At 36.5% G+C, this 19,071-nt stretch overlaps 1 protein-coding gene across 1 annotated transcript in view; it reads right to left on the reverse strand.

The window, feature by feature from the left end:
• ASZ1 (ankyrin repeat, SAM and basic leucine zipper domain containing 1) overlaps window positions 1-18,838 on the reverse strand; it is a 79,762-nt gene extending 60,924 nt beyond the window's left edge. The window contains exons 1-4 of the mRNA XM_065883486.1: window positions 18,734-18,838; window positions 18,259-18,358; window positions 14,315-14,437; window positions 12,168-12,279 (exon numbers count right to left, since the gene is read on the reverse strand). Of these exons, the coding sequence (XP_065739558.1) occupies window positions 12,168-12,279; window positions 14,315-14,437; window positions 18,259-18,358; window positions 18,734-18,838 (440 nt within the window). The remainder of the gene's footprint in view (window positions 1-12,167; window positions 12,280-14,314; window positions 14,438-18,258; window positions 18,359-18,733) is intronic.
• Between the last annotated feature and the right edge of the window lie 233 nt (window positions 18,839-19,071).

Consider the following 19,071-nt stretch of genomic DNA (forward strand, 5'->3'; position numbering starts at 1 on the left):
TGCCGCAGAGCGGCTGGGCCCGTGAACCATGGCTGCTGAGCCTGCACATCCTGCGTGTCCAGAGCCTGTGCTCCGCAACGGGGGAGGCCACAACAGTAAGAGGCCCGTACCGCAAAAAAAAAAAGAAAACAAAAAAAACCAAAATAAAAAACCTAACCCCAGAAACAAATTCTAAAGCTAAAATAAATAAATCAGTATTAAATTGTTGTATTTGCTAGACACAGTACACTAAGTATTGTCAGCAGTAAGATCCAAGAGAAACATAAAACGTGATTTGTGTTAATTTAAAAATGGTTTTTAAGTTGTCAGGTTTTTTTCCATTAGTCCTACAGGAAGGAAATTAAAAGAATTTTTAAAATTAAAAAAAACTAATAAAATAACAAGGTAGATCTATATGTACTCACACTTAACTGATCATTAAATAATAAATCAATGCTGTTTTCAACAAGATTTTTAAAAGTCTGCAAGGAATACAAAGAGTTAAAAGAAGACATATAAATAAAACAATTAAAAAATTTAGAAGATGCTGATTTCTACTTCCAGTAATGGCAAGCTAAATTTGGATCAAAATTGTGAAGGCTTTTAAAATAGCTAGATAAAATTTTTTTTTAAATTTCTTAGAGACTGAATAAGATATCAAAGAACTACTAACTGAAGTAGTAAAAGAGAGGTAAACAAACAGTTGCTTTTGCCTTGAGGACATCTGGCAGTGCATAAGAACCCAGTGAGAAATTGAGCTGTGGCTTGGGTGGCTTCAAACTTCATGAACAAAATTCAAAGCACTGGGCCTATACAAAGTAGAGAGTTTACTAAACCATACTCAAGACACATTAATCTGGGACTCAAAGTACCTTAAGGGTAAGGATGAAACAAATAAACCAGCTGTTTAGGTTTAATTTACATCACCAAAATGGTCCAGGGAATTTCAACCGCTGAACTTAGATTACATGAGTCCTGGACTGATAGTGCCCTAGGCACCTTTAAGAAATATACAAAATCCTCTCTGATGCATCATCCGAGGCCTCATATTATTCCAACAAGTAAGTTTTAAAATCTAATGACTAGCACCTAGTCATGAGTGAGAAGCATAAGAAACTACTGCTAATAGAGACAAACCCACAAAGATCCCAAATACTGTAACTGTTACATCTAGACTATATGTTTACCATATTAAAGAAGTTTTATTTAAAGCCTGAAAATATTTTCAGGGAGCAAGAAGCTATAAACTTCTTTATAACACTTAATAATACTTCATAACTTCTTTATAACACTGCCAGTTTTAAAAAGAATCAAACAGAATTTCTAGAAATAAAAAAATAACTGAAATTATGAACTCAACTGATGAGTTTAACAATAAATTAGAAGCAAGTGAAATGAGATTCAATGACCTACAAGGCAGATTAGAAGCTATTACCCAGAATGTGGCACAGTGAAACAAAAAGATGGAAAATAAAGAAGACAGACACTGAGGATACAGTGAGGTCTAACAGATATACAGAGACCCAGAAACAGAGAAAAGAACAGGGCAGAGGTAATATTTAAAGAGATAATGGATGAGACTTCTCCAGAACTGAGGCACCAACCCCACATTTAGAAGCTTGTCATAATAATGCTTCAAGTGGCAGATGGAGATACCTTAATAATACCTACCACATTAAATTGGTGTTTTGTTCATTAGCCATTTTCAAGATGAAACAGAGAAATGTTGGAAGAAACTAAGAAAAATTTGCCAAAATACATGGACACCTAGGAATCAAATGTACTAGCAGATTTGAAAGTCTACTTTGCATACAAAATTTGGGAACAACATAAAACTTCAAAGCAGATGAGAGTTGCTCTTTTAAATAACCTTTATCTAATAAATATGAATATTATTAAACGTTCACCATAACAATGAACTAGAATGGCTAAGGAAGTAAAAGAAACCCTGAAAATGATATAAGAGCAATTAGTGACGTTCAGCAAATATTGACGTTCAGCACACATACACAAATGGCTTGCTGAACCAAATCAAACAACAAACACCAATAAGCATTCAGCAGGTAAAACAAAGAAGCAGACAGTCACAGCTATCTGAAGAACTGACAAGATGCTCGTCTATTTAGTTTAACTCACAACTCAATCTAGAAAAGCAGACATCGCTCAAAAAGACTGCAAAGCTTCAAATACCTGGGGCAAACGTTTAGTCAAAAAATACACTAAACTGTACACTTAAAAATGGTTAAAATGGCAACTTTCATGTTATAAATATTTTACCACAATTTTAAAAATTAAAAAAAAAGGAGGGCGATAGGTAGGACTTAATAGTTTAAACGTTAGAGGAAAAGACACAGGAATCTGGGAAGAGTTGAAGAAAGGAGTGAGATCAAAAAACACTGTGGAAAGACAAGCTAAGGGCTGGCTACAGGTGCTTGGACCTAATACCAGGAGCTGCTAGGGATACAGAATCATGCACTATGTTGTCTGCACTCATGCTGCCTTAGCACAGAGCAAGCCATAGTATGCTTTCAATTCTGCCTACTGAAGTATTTTAATAATTTCACAGTCTTTTAAATATACTATTCTGTCTTTTCTTTCAATTTCCAAGCCAATCAATTTTCTGCCTGATTGAGTCAGCTATTTTTGTCAGGCCATAAAGACTTCATCACATCTCTTTAAATTAGTACAGAATTTCCATACAATGGAAACTCAGCAATAAAAAGGAATGTTACAATGTTACAATAACAAAGTGAATCAGCTATATGTATACATATATCCCCATATCCCCTCCCTCTTACATCTCTCTCCCACCCTCCTTATCCCACCCCTCTAGGTGGTCACAAAGCACCCAGCTGATCTCCCTGATCTCCCAGCTGCTTCCCACTAGCTATCGATTTTACATTTGGTAGCGTATATATGTTAATGCTACTCTCTCACTTCATCCCAGCTTACCCTTCCCCCTCCCAGTGTCCTCAAGTCCATTCTCTACATCTGTGTCTTTATTCCTGTCCTACCCCTAGGTTCATCAGAAGCTTTTTATTTTTTAGATTCCATATATATGTGTTAGCATACGGTAATTGTTTTTCTCTTCCTGACTTACTTCATTCTGTATGACAGACTCTAGGTCCATCCACCTCACTACAAATAACTCAATTTCATTTCTTTTTATGGCTAATATTCCATTGTATATATGTGCCACATCTTCTTTATCCATTCATCTGTCAGTGGACACTTAGGTTGCTTCCATGTCCTGGCTATTGTAAATAGTGCTGCAATGAACATTGTGGTACATGTTTCTTTTTGAATTATGGTTTTCGCATGGTATATGTCCAGTAGTGGGATTGCTGGGTCATATGGTAGTTCTATTTTTAGTTTTTTAAGGAACCTCCATACTGTTCTCCACAGTGGCTGTATCAATTTACATTCCCACCAACAGTGCAAGAGGGTTCAAAAAGGAACAAATTTTTTTTTTTTTTTTGCGGTAAGCGGGTCTCTCACTGCTGTGGCCTTTCCCGTTGCGGAGCACAGGCTCCGGATGCACAGGCTCAGCGGGCCCAGCTGCTCTGCGGCATGTGGGATCTTCCCGGACTGGGGCACGAAACTGTCTCCCCTGCATCGGCAGGCGGACTCTCAACCACTGCACCACAGGGGAAGCTCAGGAAAAAATTTTTGATACATACAACGTGGATAAATCATTAAAACGTTATCCTGAGTGAAAATATTCTGTATAATTATATTTATGTAACATTTTAGAATAGCAAAAAATAATTTATAGTGATAGATGTAAGTTCCAGGGACTTCCCTGGTGGTCCAGTGGTAAAGAATCTGCCTTCCAATGCAGGGGACACGGGTTTAATCACTGGTCGGGCAACTAAGCCCGCATGCCACAACTGCTGAGCTCAGGCACCTCAGCAAGAGAGCCCACATGCAGCAAACTACAGAGCCCATGCGCCCTGGAGCCTGAGCGTCACAAGTAGAGAGAGAAAACCCACACGCCACAAGTAGAGAGAAGCTCGCTCTGCAACAAAGAGCCTGCATGCCTCAACGAAGAGCCCATCTGCCGCAACTAAGACCCAACACAGCAAAAAAATAAAAAAGAAGTAAGTTCCAGAGCACTGGGGAGGGGCATGAAGGAACTTTCTGGGATGACAGAAATGCTCCATGTTGGGGTGTGAGTTACACAAATGTGTGTTTGTCAAAACTGATCCAACTGTATACTGAAAATCTGAATATTTCACTATATGTAAATTACATACAATAAAAATCTTTACTATGCAATTTCCTCAGTACCATTCAGCAAGACCTCTAATTAATTAAGTATAGGGAGTTCAACAGTTTCTTCTTAATTTTTATTCCTCTATTCAATTTTAGTGCAAACAGAACCAAGTGGTACATTTAAGTGATTCACTTCCATTATAAGATCTAGAATTATTTTCCTGCTTCTAATACTGGTAAAAACCCTCCTTTTCTTTTTTCCATATTCTATGCAAACTAAGACTGTCTTTTATGTTATATCCATAGAATACAGAAGGACTTCCATGCTACTTTATATATCGAAAATGAGACTTCTGTGTTCTAGATTAGAGGCTGATCTCTAAAGACTTTTCTGTTACTTTAACTTCATGGAACAAGACTACTGATCTCATTTTAGTTAAAAAAAAAAAAAAGTAGTTACAGGTCAACTTCCTTTGCAACTGGCAAGTATATGACCGTCCAGCTTTCACAAAAACTATCCATTTATGTTTTATGGCTGATTCTTCCCCCTCTTTTTCTTGAGAGGTAATTTCTCTCAGCAGAAGAACTGTTCAACAAAACAGCCTATATCAACAGCTTGAAAGTAAATTCATCTAAACATGTTTTAACTGAACAGGAGTTCCCTCACATAACCCTTATATTTTCTGGCATTTTGTACATGAGGCTAAAACTCCCAATCTTCTAATAGGTTTCAGTTTTTGCCACTGCTAATGAATTACCTCTAAAATTCCCCCAAATCTCACTGCACTCTCCTGTGTCCTGAGACGTTTTTCTTTACACTGCCAGCATGCTATCCCCGTAGGTCCACTAATGCTATCCGTATAAAATCTGCAGCCTAACAGCACTATTTGCCATGACTTATTCTCTTTTTAGCTCTATCAAGATCCTTCTTCTGCAAAAAAACACAATTTAATCATTTTATTGCTTTATTTGAGCATTAAAATAAAAGCGGTTGAATAGTCTGTTTTTTCAGGTATTTCTCACATTTGTTAATTAGATGCAGATTACTCTTTTCTTCAGCCATGCTGTAGAATTCTCTATTTATTTTAGTTGACCACATACAAATCTAAACCTTATACTCTTTCAAATTCAGCAAATTCTCTAGAGTTTGAGTTTTGAAATTGTGTGGTTGCCTTATACTTTTAGCTTGAGATTCTAACCTTGTGTTATCTTAATTCAAATGAAATATGTTTTTTCCAAATATTCCCTATGTATCTAGAAGACACCTTCTAGTTCTTAAGGAAATAGAATAGTCTGACACTGATTTGCTTGACTTCTCCTTTAATGTGTTTACAAGATAGTAAGTGACTGGGAGGGTTAAAGACTTCAATATCTATAGTATCTTGTAAAAGTAGGAACAAAAATTGAACAGCACCAACAAAAAACAATTTTCCAAGAATCCAGAGAGGCAAATCTTATCATAAGCCATGGCTAAAAGTACAAATCAAAATTACAGCACCTCAGAGGTCAGACAGCAGAAGCAAGAAGAACTACAATCCTGCAGCCTGTGGAACAAAAACGACATTCACAGAAAGACAGACAAGATGAAAAGGCAGAAGGCTATGTACCAGATGAAGGAACAAGATAAAACCCCAGAAAAACAACTAAATGAAGTGGAGATAGGCAACCTTCCAGAAAAAGAATTCAGAATAATGACAGTGAAGATGATACAGGACCTCAGAAAAAGAATGAAGGCAAAGATCGAGAAGATGCAAGAAATGTTTAACAAAGACCTAGAAGAATTAAAGAACAAACAGAGATGAACAATACAATAACTGAAATGAAAACTACACTAGAAGGAATCAATAGCAGAATAACTGAGGCAGAAGAACGGATAAGTTACCTGGAAGACAGAATGGTGAAATTCACTGCTGTGGAACAGAATAAAGAAAAAAGAATGAAAAGAAATGAAGACAGCCTAAGAGACCTCTGGGACAACATTAAACGCAACAATATTCGCATTATAGGGGTCCCAGAAGGAGAAGAGAGAGAGAGAAAGGACCAGAGAAAATATCTGAAGAGATTATAGTCAAAAAATTCCCTAACATGGGAAAGGAAATAGCCACCCAGGTCCAGGAAATGCAGAGAGTCCCAACCAGGATAAACCCAAGGAGGAACATACTGAGACACATAGTAATCAAATTGGCAAAAATTAAAGACAAAGAAAAATTATTGAAAGCAGCAAGGGAAAAATGACAAATAACATAGAAGGGAACTCCCATAAGGTTAACAGCTGATTTCTCAGCAGACTCTACAAGCCAGAAGGGAGAGGCATGATATACTTAAAGTGATGAAAGGGAAGAACCTACAACCAAGATTACTCTACCCAGCAAGGATCTAATTCAGATTCAATGGAGAAATCAAAAGCTTTACAGACAAGCAAAAGCTAAGAGAATTCAGCACCACCAAACCAGCTCTACAACAAATGCTGAAGGAACTTCTCTAAGTGGGAAACACAAGAGAAGAAAAGGATCTACAAAAAAAACCCCAAAACTTAATTAAGAAAATGGTCATAGGAACATACATATTGATAATTACCTGAAACATGAATGGATTAAATGCTCCAACCAAAGGACACAGGCTGGCTGAATGGATACAAAAACAAGACCCATATATATGCTGTCTACAAGAGACCCACTTCAGACTTAGGGACACATACAGACTGAAAGTGAGGGGATGGAAAAAGATATTCCAGGCAAATGGAAATCAAAAGAAAGCTGGAGTAGCAATACTCATATCAGATAAAATAGACTTTAAAATAAAGAATGTTACAAGAGAAAAGGAAGGACACTACATAATGATCAAGGGATCAATCCAAGAAGATATAACAATTATAAATATATATGCATCCAACATAGGAGCACCTCAATACATAAGGCAACTGCTAACAGCTATAAAAGAGGAAATCAACAGTAACACAAAAACAGTGGCGGACTTTATCACCTCACTTACACCAATGGACAGATCATCCAAAATGAAAATAAATAAGGAAGCAGAAGCTTTAAATGACACAATAGACCAGATAGATGTAATTGATACTTATAGGACATTCCATCCAAAACAGCAGATTACACTTTCTTCTCAAGTGCACATGGAACATCCTCCAGGATAGATCACATCTTGGGTCACAAATCAAGCCTCAGTAAATTTAAGATAACTGAAATCATATCAAGTATCTTTTCTGACCACAACGCTATGAGATCAGAAATGAATTACAGGGAAAAAAACGTAAAAACCACAAACACATGGAGGCTAAACAATACGTTACTAAATAACCAAGAGATCACTGAAGAAATCAAAGAGGAAATCAAAAAATACCTAGAGACAAATGACAATGAAAACACAATGATCCAAAACCTATGGGATGCAGCAAAAGCAGTTCTAAGAGGGAAGTTTATAGCTATAGAAGCCTACCTCAAGAAACAAGAAAAATCTCAAATAAAAAATCTAACCTTACACCTAAAGGAACTAGAAAAAGAACAACAAACAAAACCCAAAGTTAGCAGAAGGAAAGAAATCATAAAGATCAGAGCAGAAATAAATGAAATAGAACCAAAGAAAACAACAGCAAAGATCAATAAAACTAAACGCTGGTTCTTTGAGAAGATAAACAAAATTGGCAAACAATTAGCCAGAATCATCAAGAAAAAGAGGGAGAGGACTCAAATCAATAAAATTAGAAATGAAAAAGGAGAAGTTACAACAGACACTGCAGAAATACAAAGCATTCTAAGAGACTACTACAAGCAACTCTATGCCAATAAAATGGACAAGCTGGAAGAAATGGACAAATTCTTAGAAAGGTATAACCTTCCAAGACTGAACCAGGAAGATACAGAAAATACGAACAGACCATTCACAAGTAATTAAATTGAAACTGATTAAAAATCTTCCAACAAACAAAAGTCCAGGACCAGATGGCTTCACAGGCGAATTCTATCAAACATTTAGAGAAGAGCTAACACCCATCCTTCTCAGACTCTTTCAAAAAATTGCAGAGGAAGGAACACTCCCAAACTCATTCTATGAGGCCACCATCACCCTGACACCAAAACCAAAGACACTACAAAAAAAGGAAATTACAGACCAATATCACTGATGAATATGGACGCAAAAATCCTCAACAAAATACTAGCAAACAGAATCCAGCAATACATTAAAAGGATCATACACCATGATCCAGTGGGGTTTATCCCACGGATGCAAGGATTCTTCAATATACGCAAATTAATCAATGTGATACACCATATTAACAAACTGAAGAATAAAAACCGTATGATCATCTCAGTAGATGCAGAAAAAGCTTCTGACAAAATTCAACACCCATTTATGATAAAAACTCTCCAGAAAGTGGGCATAGAGGGAACCTACCTCAAAATAATAAGGGCCATATACGACAAACCCACAGCAAACATCATTCTCAATGGTGAAAAACTGAAAGCATTTCCTCTAAGATCAGGAACAAGACAAGGTTGCCCACTCTCACCACTATTATTCAACATAGTTTTGGAAGTCCTAGCCACGGCAATCAGAGAAGAAAAGAAATAAAAGGAATACAAATAGGAAAAGAAGAGATAAAACTGTCACTGTTTGCAGATGACATGATACTATACATAGAGAATCCTAAAGATGCCATCAGAAAAGTACTAGAGCTAATCAATCAATTTGGAAATGTTGCAGGATACAAAATTAATGCACAGAAATCTCTTGCATTCCTATACACTAATGATGAAAAATCTGAAAGAGAAATTAAGGAAACACTCCCATTTACCACTGCAACAAAAATAATAAAATACATAGGAATAAACCTACCTAGGGAGACAAAAGGCCTGTATGCAGAAAACTGTAAGACACTGATGAAAGAAATTAAAGATGATACAAACAGACGGAGAGATATACCATGTTCTTGGATTGGAAGAAACAATATTGTGAAAATGACTATACTACCCAAAGCAATCTACAGATTCAATGCAATCCCTATCAAAAAACAAATGGCATTTTTTATGGAACTAGAACAAAATATCTTAAAATTTTTATGGAGACACAAAAGACCCCAAATAGCCAAAGCAGTCTTGAGGGAAAAAAACGGAGCTGGAGGAATCAGAGTCCCTCACTTCAGACTATACTACAAAGCTACAGAAATCAAGACAATATGGTACTGGCACAGAAACAGAAGCATAGATCAATGGAACAAGATAGAAAGCCCAGAGATAAACACATGCACCTATGGTCAACTAATCTATGACAAAGGAAGCAACAATATACAATGGAGAAAATAGAGTCTCTTCAATAAATGGTGCTGGAAAAACTAGACAGCTACATGTAAAAGAATGAATTTAGAACACTCTCTAACACCATAAACAAAAATAAACTCAAAATGGAATCGAGACCTAAATGTAAGACGGAACACTATAAAACTCTTAGAGGAAAACATAGGAAGAACACTCTTTGGCATAAATCACAGCAAGATCTTTTTTGATCCACCTCCTAGAGTAATGGAAATAAAAACAAAAATAAACAAATGGGACCTAATGAAACTTCAAAGCTTTTGCAAAGCAAAGCAAACCATAAACAAGATGAAAAGACAACCCTCAGAATGGGAGAAAACAGTTGCAAATGAATCAACCGACAAAGGATTAATCTCCAAAATATATAAATAGCTCATGCAACTCAACATTAAAGAAACAAACAACCCAATCCAAAAATGGTCAGAAGACCTAGACAGACATTTCTCCAAAGAAGACATACAGATGGCCAAGAAGCACATGAAAAGCTGCTCACCATCACTAATTATTAGAGAAATGCAAATCAAAACTACAATGGGGTATTACCTTGCACCAGTTAGAATGGGCATCATCAGAAAATCTGCAAACAACAAATGCTGGAGAGGGTGTGGAGAAAAGGGAACCCTATTGCAGCACTGGTGGGAATGTAAATTGATACAGCCACTATGGAGAACAGTATGGAGGTTCCTTAAAAATCTAAAATTAGAATTACCTATGACCCAGCAATCCCACTCCTGGGCATATACCCAAAGAAAACCATAATTCAAAAAGATACATGCACCCCAATGTTCATTGCAGCACTGTTTACAATAGCCAGGTCATGGAAGCAACCTAAATGCCCATCGACACACGAATGGATAAAGAAGAAGTGGTACATATATACAATGGAATATTACTCAGCCATAAAAAGGAACGAAACTGAGTCATTTGTTGAGACGTGGATGGATCTAGAGACTGTCATACAGAGTGAAGTAAGAAATAGAAAAATAAATATCGTATATTAATGCATGTATGTGGAACCTAGAAAAATGGTACAGATGAACCGGTTTGCAGGGCAGAAGTTGAGACACAGACATACAGAACAAACGTATGGACACCAAAGGGGGAAAGCCGTGGTGGGGTGGGCATGGTGGTGTGCTGAATTGGGCCATTGGGATTGACATGTATACACTGATGTGTATAAAACTGATGACTAATAAGAACCTGCAGTATGAAAAAATAAATAAAATAAAATTCAACAATAAAAAAAAATTACAGCAACTGTTGAAGTTTACTTCAGTAAGGTATCCTGGAGTTCCTAATTTCAAGGTATAATCAGATTCAAAAGGTATACCTAACTAGGGATTATATTGTAAATGAGAGAATAAAAGTTCCTGTGAATTGATTTACTAAGAAATCGCAGGTAGTTTCTTTCCCAGTTCTTTTTAAATCTTAATTTGTTAAATACTGATTATCCACTCCATAAGCTTTGACTTTTCTCACACTAGATTTTTCAACCTTAGCACTTTTGACATTTTGGGATGGGCAATTCTTTGTTTTGAGGGGCTGTCCTACACATTGTAGGATGTTTAGTAGCAACCCTGGCCTCTATCCATAAGATGCCAGTAGTGTCTCCCAGATGTGACAATCAAAAATGTCTCCAGGGACTTCCCTGGTGGCTGGGAAAGAGTAGCCCCAATTTGCCACAACTACAGAAAGCCTGCGTGCAGCAACGAAGACCCAATGCAGCCAAAAAAAAAAAAAAGTCTCCAGGCTTTGCCAAAAATCCACTGGAGGACCAAATAGACCTTGCTTGAACCACTCTACTAAATCAAAATCTCTGCCTCAGAAAAGATCTGGGAATTATCTACAGCTGTACAGTACCTTCCAAAGCTGCTATACAGGTCACAGAAACTAAGCTAAATTAGAAAATAACTTCTAGAGTAAAGCCTAGTTACTTCTATATATCAGGCATTATAATTCTATTCACACTAGACATTTTCTATTGGATGGGCTACTTCACTCTTGCTTCATTTTGAAGATTAAATAAAACAGAAAGAGCTTTAATAGGAAGTTGGAGCCAGACAAGAAGGAAGTCAGTGATAGAAATTTGAAATAATATGATTCATTTTTTTTTATTATTGATATTTTAACAGATGCAAGATACGTTCACTGCTTATCTTCTATGCATCTAGGCACTATTACATATATAGTTAACTGGAAAAGTCTTGGGAAAATGGAAACATTTTGATATATTATTTTGGAATTCATAGTATCTGTGTAAATTGTTTAGTGGGTCTGTGCTTTATAGAGAGAATACTAAGAGGCTTTACTATTATAGCTCAATTATCATATTCTTTTGAGTATGTAATTCAAAGGAAAATAATACAGTTTATTGTCGTACTTTCCCTCTCATTCAACTTCTTAGGACATTCCTCTAAATATTAAAAATTGAAAGACTAATGACATGCTCTTCCTTTGATATTCTTATACAATTGGAACCGTGACCTTATGACTTATTTTCATTCATCAGCCATATGGCCAAGTAAACACACACTGCTCATGATGTTTAAAAAATCATGCTGTCAAGTGTTTAACATAATCAAACAAAAGGCTGATAATCAAAGAAAAGTATCTTCATCATTTTTGAACAAATGGTAAGGTTCTTACCTACAAGCAACATTTGGATCAGCATTTCTTGAAAGTAGTAGCTCTACACACTTCAAGATCTGTTCCTCTGAGCCATGAGCAGAACATGCAGTTATCAAAATAGTTTGCTTATCTATAGTGAAAGGAAAGGTGAGGAAAACCCCACACACATCAGAAAGTGTATCTAATTAACTTCTTTTATCGTTCAAAAGATTCTAAATATTTATTGCATTCTTAAAATTCTATAACCTATTTCCAAATCTCTTGTTCTCAGCGGATACCTTTGTATTCCTTCACCAAAAACTGAGCTCAGGGATGAACTATCAATTTCCAAAGTATATCTACAATTCATTTACTAATTTCCTTTCCCTATTCTCATTTCTTCAAGAGAATAGGAAAGTGGTTCAGAGCATGGGCTCTGTGCAGATTTACTGCCTGGAGTTGAATAGTTTTTGGTTGATTAAAAGTATGCCTTGAACACATGGTTAAAAAACAATGATTGATAATCTCTGATTTCACTTCTTTAGTTCTCACTCATTTGACCACTCACTGAAATCTGGCTTACGCCCAAACCATCCTACTGAAGATGTCCTAACTGCTACATGTATTGGTTTCTTCTTAGTCCTTTTCTACTTGATCTCTCTTAGCCCATCCCATTTCCTAAAACTCTTCTTCCCTTGGCTTTTATGGCATCAGTGGAGATCAGGGTAAATTAAAAACCCAAACAAAACAAAAAACAATTCTCAAGTAAGAATTGGGGAATTAAAAATAGGTCATGCCAGCCATGGTTTACATTTGTGGTTCAATATTGACCAAATATAGAAATATAGATTCTGGTCCCAGTTCTGTCACTGATAAACTGTGATTCCAGTGATATCCTAGTAGACCTAACTTACATATAAGAAGCTAAAGCCTGCCCTCCACCTGAGGGGGTCTGTGGGATACATAAAATAATTTATGTGAACATGCTGGGCAAAATATAAAGTGTTTTATAACTGAAAGGTATTCCTCTCATTACAAGAAGCAGAGAAAGAAAACTATTAATCAGTTTTTTGAGCACAACATTTTATACACTTTCAAAAATCTCATTTCTAAGTATAGCTTTCATTGGGAGATTTTTTTTTTTTCTTTTTAGGCCACGCCATGTGGCGTGTGGGATCTTAGTTCCCTGACCAGGGATCGAACCTGTGCCCCCTGCATTGGGAGAGCAGTCTTAACCACTGGACCACCAGGGAAGTCCCTGGGTGATATTTTTCTTTTTTTCCGCTGGGTGATATTTTTAAATGACATAATAAGAAAAACCTACCACAGCAGCAGATTAAACATAAAATTGTCAATAAGACAAGAATTTATATAAAATATATAAATGAGAAAAAAACAGAAATGATTTTACAAATATCTAATGTAGTACAAAATTAATATGAAAATTAATTCTAAAATGAAACCTATACCTGAATTACGAAATGAATTGTCTATTGGGAACTTGTAGAAAATAATCAGTAATTCAATATAATAATTAAATAGCATTTGCACATATACTCTTATTCTTCAAAAGCAATCAAACCACTACTGACAAAGACAGAAACAAATGGATTTAATAAATTATCTTTGAAAGAACTTTACGTGATATAATTCAGAGTTGAGCTGTAAATTCCAAAGACTGATTTTCAAGCAATTTTCCACTAAATTATCAGCTTTTCAGTGTTTTCTTTCAATGTATTTTACCTTAAAAATAACCAAAACTCTCTAGCATAGAAGTTAAAGGTATACAGTAAGAACACAACCATTTATAACGATAATATAAATGGAATCTACCTCTTTGGATAGAAGGTTTTTCAAAATATGTATGGTTTCTAATTTGTTTTTTATGTTGTTTATATAATATAACTAATAGGAAGATTTTTTTTTAAAAACTAATGTTTTTCACTTTGCTTATTAGCTGCTTGGGAATCAAGAAAATCAGAGTAAAAATAATCAGTTAAGTTACGTCAAATATCTTAACCTTATTACAATTTTTTTCAAGAGCAAAGGTTTATTTTAAAGTGAATATATGAAAACAGAGCATGGAAAGTATATATCACCACCCCCAAACAGAATATAATTAGGCTTCTAAACAGAGAAATATACAAAGTACATTTTCACATATTTAAATATTTAAAACATCTTACCCTTAACAAAGCTTGCATTAGCACCTCTGTCCAACAGAACCTGAAGCAGCGCTACATTGGAAACACTGGCAGCATACATAAGGGGAGTCCACCCATAGCGAAAGCTGAACTCTACACTGATGCCTGTCAATATAAAAACAAGGTGTTAAAACCTCCCCCACCAAAAAAAAAATCACTGTCATCTTAATATGTTTAAAGTACTTCATGTAGTGACATACACTGTGTACTTTATAATGGAAGGGAATTTCTTGGTAATTTCTTGGCTTCAGAAAAATAGAAAATTATATATGAACTTTGATAAAAAAGCTAACTTCAGTTTCACTATAGTTCACTTCAGTTTCACTATTTTCCAAGAGACTGAATCTGTCAAATGTTTTTTCATATAATATATATTTATATTAGAACAGGTTTTTACATGCTTCCTTTTTCTCTCTAGGGCAGTTGGGAAAAGTTTCACAGATAAAAAATGTCTTTTTAGTTAGAATATTATCATACATCTCTATGGTGGCAAACACCAAATATATTCCTTATTAAAACTCCTTTACCCTCCTTCCCAACGCAAAATTTAACCATGGGTTACTGGCCAAACATAAGGTTAAAAAGGTAGGTCAGGGTTAAGAAATGTAGACTGTACTTTGTGATCCAGGGATTTACATCATTACATTTGTATTATAAAGAAAATGTAGGTACCACTGCTGAGAGTGGGATAGGAGGCAGGGAGAACTGGTTATGAGGCTGGAAGTCCATGCAAAAGTCAGAGCAAGGGCAGCAGAGAAAAAGAAGAAGAAATACAAAAGGACATTTCAAAGGCAGGGTTATTGGAATTTAAAATTACTTTGAGGAAGAGGAGTGTTGGAAAAGAACAAATAGAAAATAACTATCAAGTTCTGCTTTGGACAAATGGATGAAACAGTGAGCTAGAATAAGGAGAGGCACAGAAGAGATATCAGGCCTGAGGAGCAGGATAAAGTTTTAAATAGCCACCATCCAGAATGAGACAGGAAGGGATGGATAGTAACTGTTAAGAAATGATGAGAGCCAGCTGACCTTAAAATCCTCAAACAAATCATTAATGGTACAAATCCCCGAAGTCATCTGATTTTCCCCGATAGCACTGATTAGTTTAGTCACATAAAAAAGAAAAGAAAATGGTTGAACTAATCTAGATTTGGATCTAAGACTGGGGAGGAGCATAGAAGATATGATACAAGGACAAGATTATAAAAAGGCAGTGAACATAACCCATTAAATTTATGTAAAGCCTTTGCTATAAAGAGATCAAGATATAAGTGGCAAACTCTCTCTTCAACCTAAGAAATATCTGCTAATCTTAAGAAAAGAAAAAAAAAGAACGTTTTTCTGTTTCAAAGAAGGAAAACGTGTATGTGAAAACCACTGAATATAGGCTTCCTTATATATACCTTACAATTTACAGGTTGTAGTCTCTGGCTCTAAAGTGTTCCATCTGCAAAGATGAAGGTCATATCACTGAAGGAATGCAAACTTGTTAGGGAGAACTCACTTTTTTTCTGTAGGAACACTAAGTTACTGAAAGACTATATTTGTCAAATTCCCAATTGTCTAACTTTAATTGATATAAGGTGCATGATAATTCCTAGGAGAAAACAACAGAAAACTGTCTTTGTACATATATATATACTGCTGACCCAACTTGTCTTCTCTAACAAATTTTCCTCTTTAAATTGCTGCAACTGAAAGCATATGAATGAGATCAGAGAAAAGATCATTTTGTTTTCTCATTATTCTTTCCTTATTGACCTTACTGCTCAAAACTGTGACAGCAAAAGTAAAAAGGAAAAGATGTGAAGATAAGGCTAAGCAAATGTGGCATTTTAGTATAAAAATTCTTAATAATCATCACCTCTAAGCTCAAAAAAGTAAATTATTAAGCACATATTATGTTCTAAGCATACTGCAAAAAAGATAAGTTTAAAAGGATTGACACAATATATTTTTATAGCTCAACGACATTCAAAATAACACTAAATTGTTTGGGGGTATATACATATAGTAAAAGTATAAAGACGTACATAGGAATAATAAATACCAACTATAGGAGAGTGGTAATCTCCAGGGGGAAAAAGATAAGTCGCCATACATTTTTGAATGTCTAAAATATTTAATAATTTAAAGAGAACTGAAAATGTTAGTGCATAGCAGAAGAACAAAAACCAAAGACTGCTAAAAATGGCTGACTCAAAAGGAGGTTTCATATTTTTATTAAACTTCCAACTGGTGCAGGAATACATATGGCTTTGAAAGGCAAAAAAGTAAAAATATTTTTTAAAGTGTTAAATAATGACATCTGGAAGGAAATCAGGAAATACTAAAACAAGAGTTACGTGTGAAAATGAGACTTCAGAGGTAATATGGGTGAAAGTGGGGACAAAGGTGTTTCTCTACTTATACCTATTTGTTATTGTTTTTTTAAAAGGAAGTTAAAATTTTTTTGTAATTAAAGACAAATTTTAAAAGGCTGATGAAATACTTTACCAGTAGGCTCTTTTCAAGTCCTTTCAAGAGCCTCCAACACTTCAGTGCACCTAGTCCCACTACTCCCAAGGCAAACTCACTTTTCTAAAACAAATTTCTGCCTATTCCATCCCATCCAACACTATGCACACTCCTGCATGTGTTCATATCCTAGTATTAGGCCTCTTTCAATTATTCCAATTTGATTCAATTTAATTTTTTAATTTCAAGTTCCATTGTCCACAAAGTCACACGATCCTTCTTACTTGTTACAACGGCTAATATTTATATAATGCCTATATGTTCTAAGACCCGTATATAGTCTCTCATTTTAATCACCCCCCCAAAAAAAAACCCTTTGATACAATGCATCCCGGTTTTTAAAAGGGGGTAATTGAAGTTTAGGAAGTTTCCTAAATTGGTCAAGATTACAGAGCCATCAAGTGGCAGGGCTAATAATCAAACCCAGAACTGTACTGTTTCCAAAATGATTTACTTTCCACTAAACCATGCATCTCTAGCATAGAAGAAAAACATTTTGCTATATACAGTTTTGTATGTGAATGTTTTGTATTTACAGGTAGACAGTAGATGCTTGTTAATCCTTTGATAATTTCAGTCATTATCAACAACTCACATTTCTATGTCAAGGTAATTTAAAAAAATAATATTTAATTTAATACACAGAAAAATGTCATGGGACCCAAGACAGAATTATAATGTTTTTATAAAGAAATAGATGCTCTGGGAGTTCAAATGACTTTCCCAAGGAAGCACACTGAGTAGGCAATAGGCTGGAAGAGGTATCCAGATACATTCCTACTTCATTCTCATTCACACACTGACACAACCAACACAGGCAAAGAACATAACTAAAATGTACATAACTAGAAACAATTCTTGAGAAACACATAACAATAATTATAGACAAGTAAATGCTGAGCAAAGTAAGTAAGGATTATCAAAGTGGGGTAGGATTAGTCAGACTAGACCTTTTGAAGGAGGTGGAAGAACTGATGGACAGTGTCAGTGCGGCATTCCAAATTTGTGTTAGAGAAAGAAAATAAGGCAGAGAGAACTGAGTCAAGTAAGACATGTAGGACACTTGAGATACTAACATTCACTGTGCTTCCATTAGAAGAACAACTCAAACCTTTTAAAATAAGGAACCCTGGGGCTTCCCTGGTGGCGCAGTGGTTGAGAGTCCGCCTGCCAATGCAGGGTACATGGGCTCCTGCCCCGGTCCGGGAAGATCCCACATGCCGCGGAGCGGCTGGGCCCGTGAGCCATGGCCGCTGAGCCTGTGCGTCCGGAGACTGTGCTCCGCAATGGGAGAGGCCACCACAGTGAGAGGCCAGCGTGCCACAAAACAAACAAATAAATAAATAAAATAAGGAACCCTTGTGAACTGAGACAACTGTGTTAGGTTGAAACTGTCCCTTAATTCTCACCAGAATCCAGGAGCTCCTCGACCAATGAAACATCTCCTGTGGTCAAAGCTTTCTTAAATGTTTCATGCTTTTCTTCAATGGCTAACGGTCCTTTTAATTTCTAAAAAAGCAGAAAGTTAAAAAATTTTTCTGTTACACATACTTTCATTTCCACTGCATCGGGAAACAATAGTGATCGAGTTTTGGTACATCTTTTTTGGGGGGGTGGGGGGAGGCAACATCCAGTTTGTGACTAACTCATAACTAAAATTATCTTTGGGTTATGATGGGTCCAAACCTAAGTAAAGAGCTACTTCGACAACCTAAAGAAGCGCATTTGATGGAAAGCACAGTAGGGAAACTGAATTGGTTTGGAGTCCAAAAGCCTGTATTTACACTGGAAAAAAAATTAGGGAAACACAGGCGAGGAAGTAAGAGGTTTCATGGCCAGGGAAGACCGATCCAGGTGCGGCCAAGACAAGTCCTCCTTCGCTACCTGAGCTGCCCGGTCGAGATACCCAATCTCCCAGCCGTCATCCTCGCTCTCGCTACTCTCGCCTCCACCGGCCACTGCCAGACCGCGCAAGGGGCCTGCAGCCATGGCCGCCGCCCAGGTCCCCACAAAATCTGCCGCACGCACGCACGCACGCCCGCCCGCCTGCTCCCTCTGCGCCTGCGCACCGGAGCGCGTAAGGCTGCGCGGGCAGGCTGTGTGGGCAAGCGCGACGCGCTAGCTTTGGGGCTTTGGGCCCTCAGGCGCAGGCGCGTGAGCGCGCGCAGCGACCAGGTTCCTTCCCGCCAGTCGTTAAGTTCTTGGGAGAGGAAAAGTGGCCA

This window comes from Phocoena phocoena, chromosome 9, assembly GCF_963924675.1.
Source record: "Phocoena phocoena chromosome 9, mPhoPho1.1, whole genome shotgun sequence".
NCBI classification, from domain to species: domain Eukaryota; kingdom Metazoa; phylum Chordata; class Mammalia; order Artiodactyla; family Phocoenidae; genus Phocoena; species Phocoena phocoena.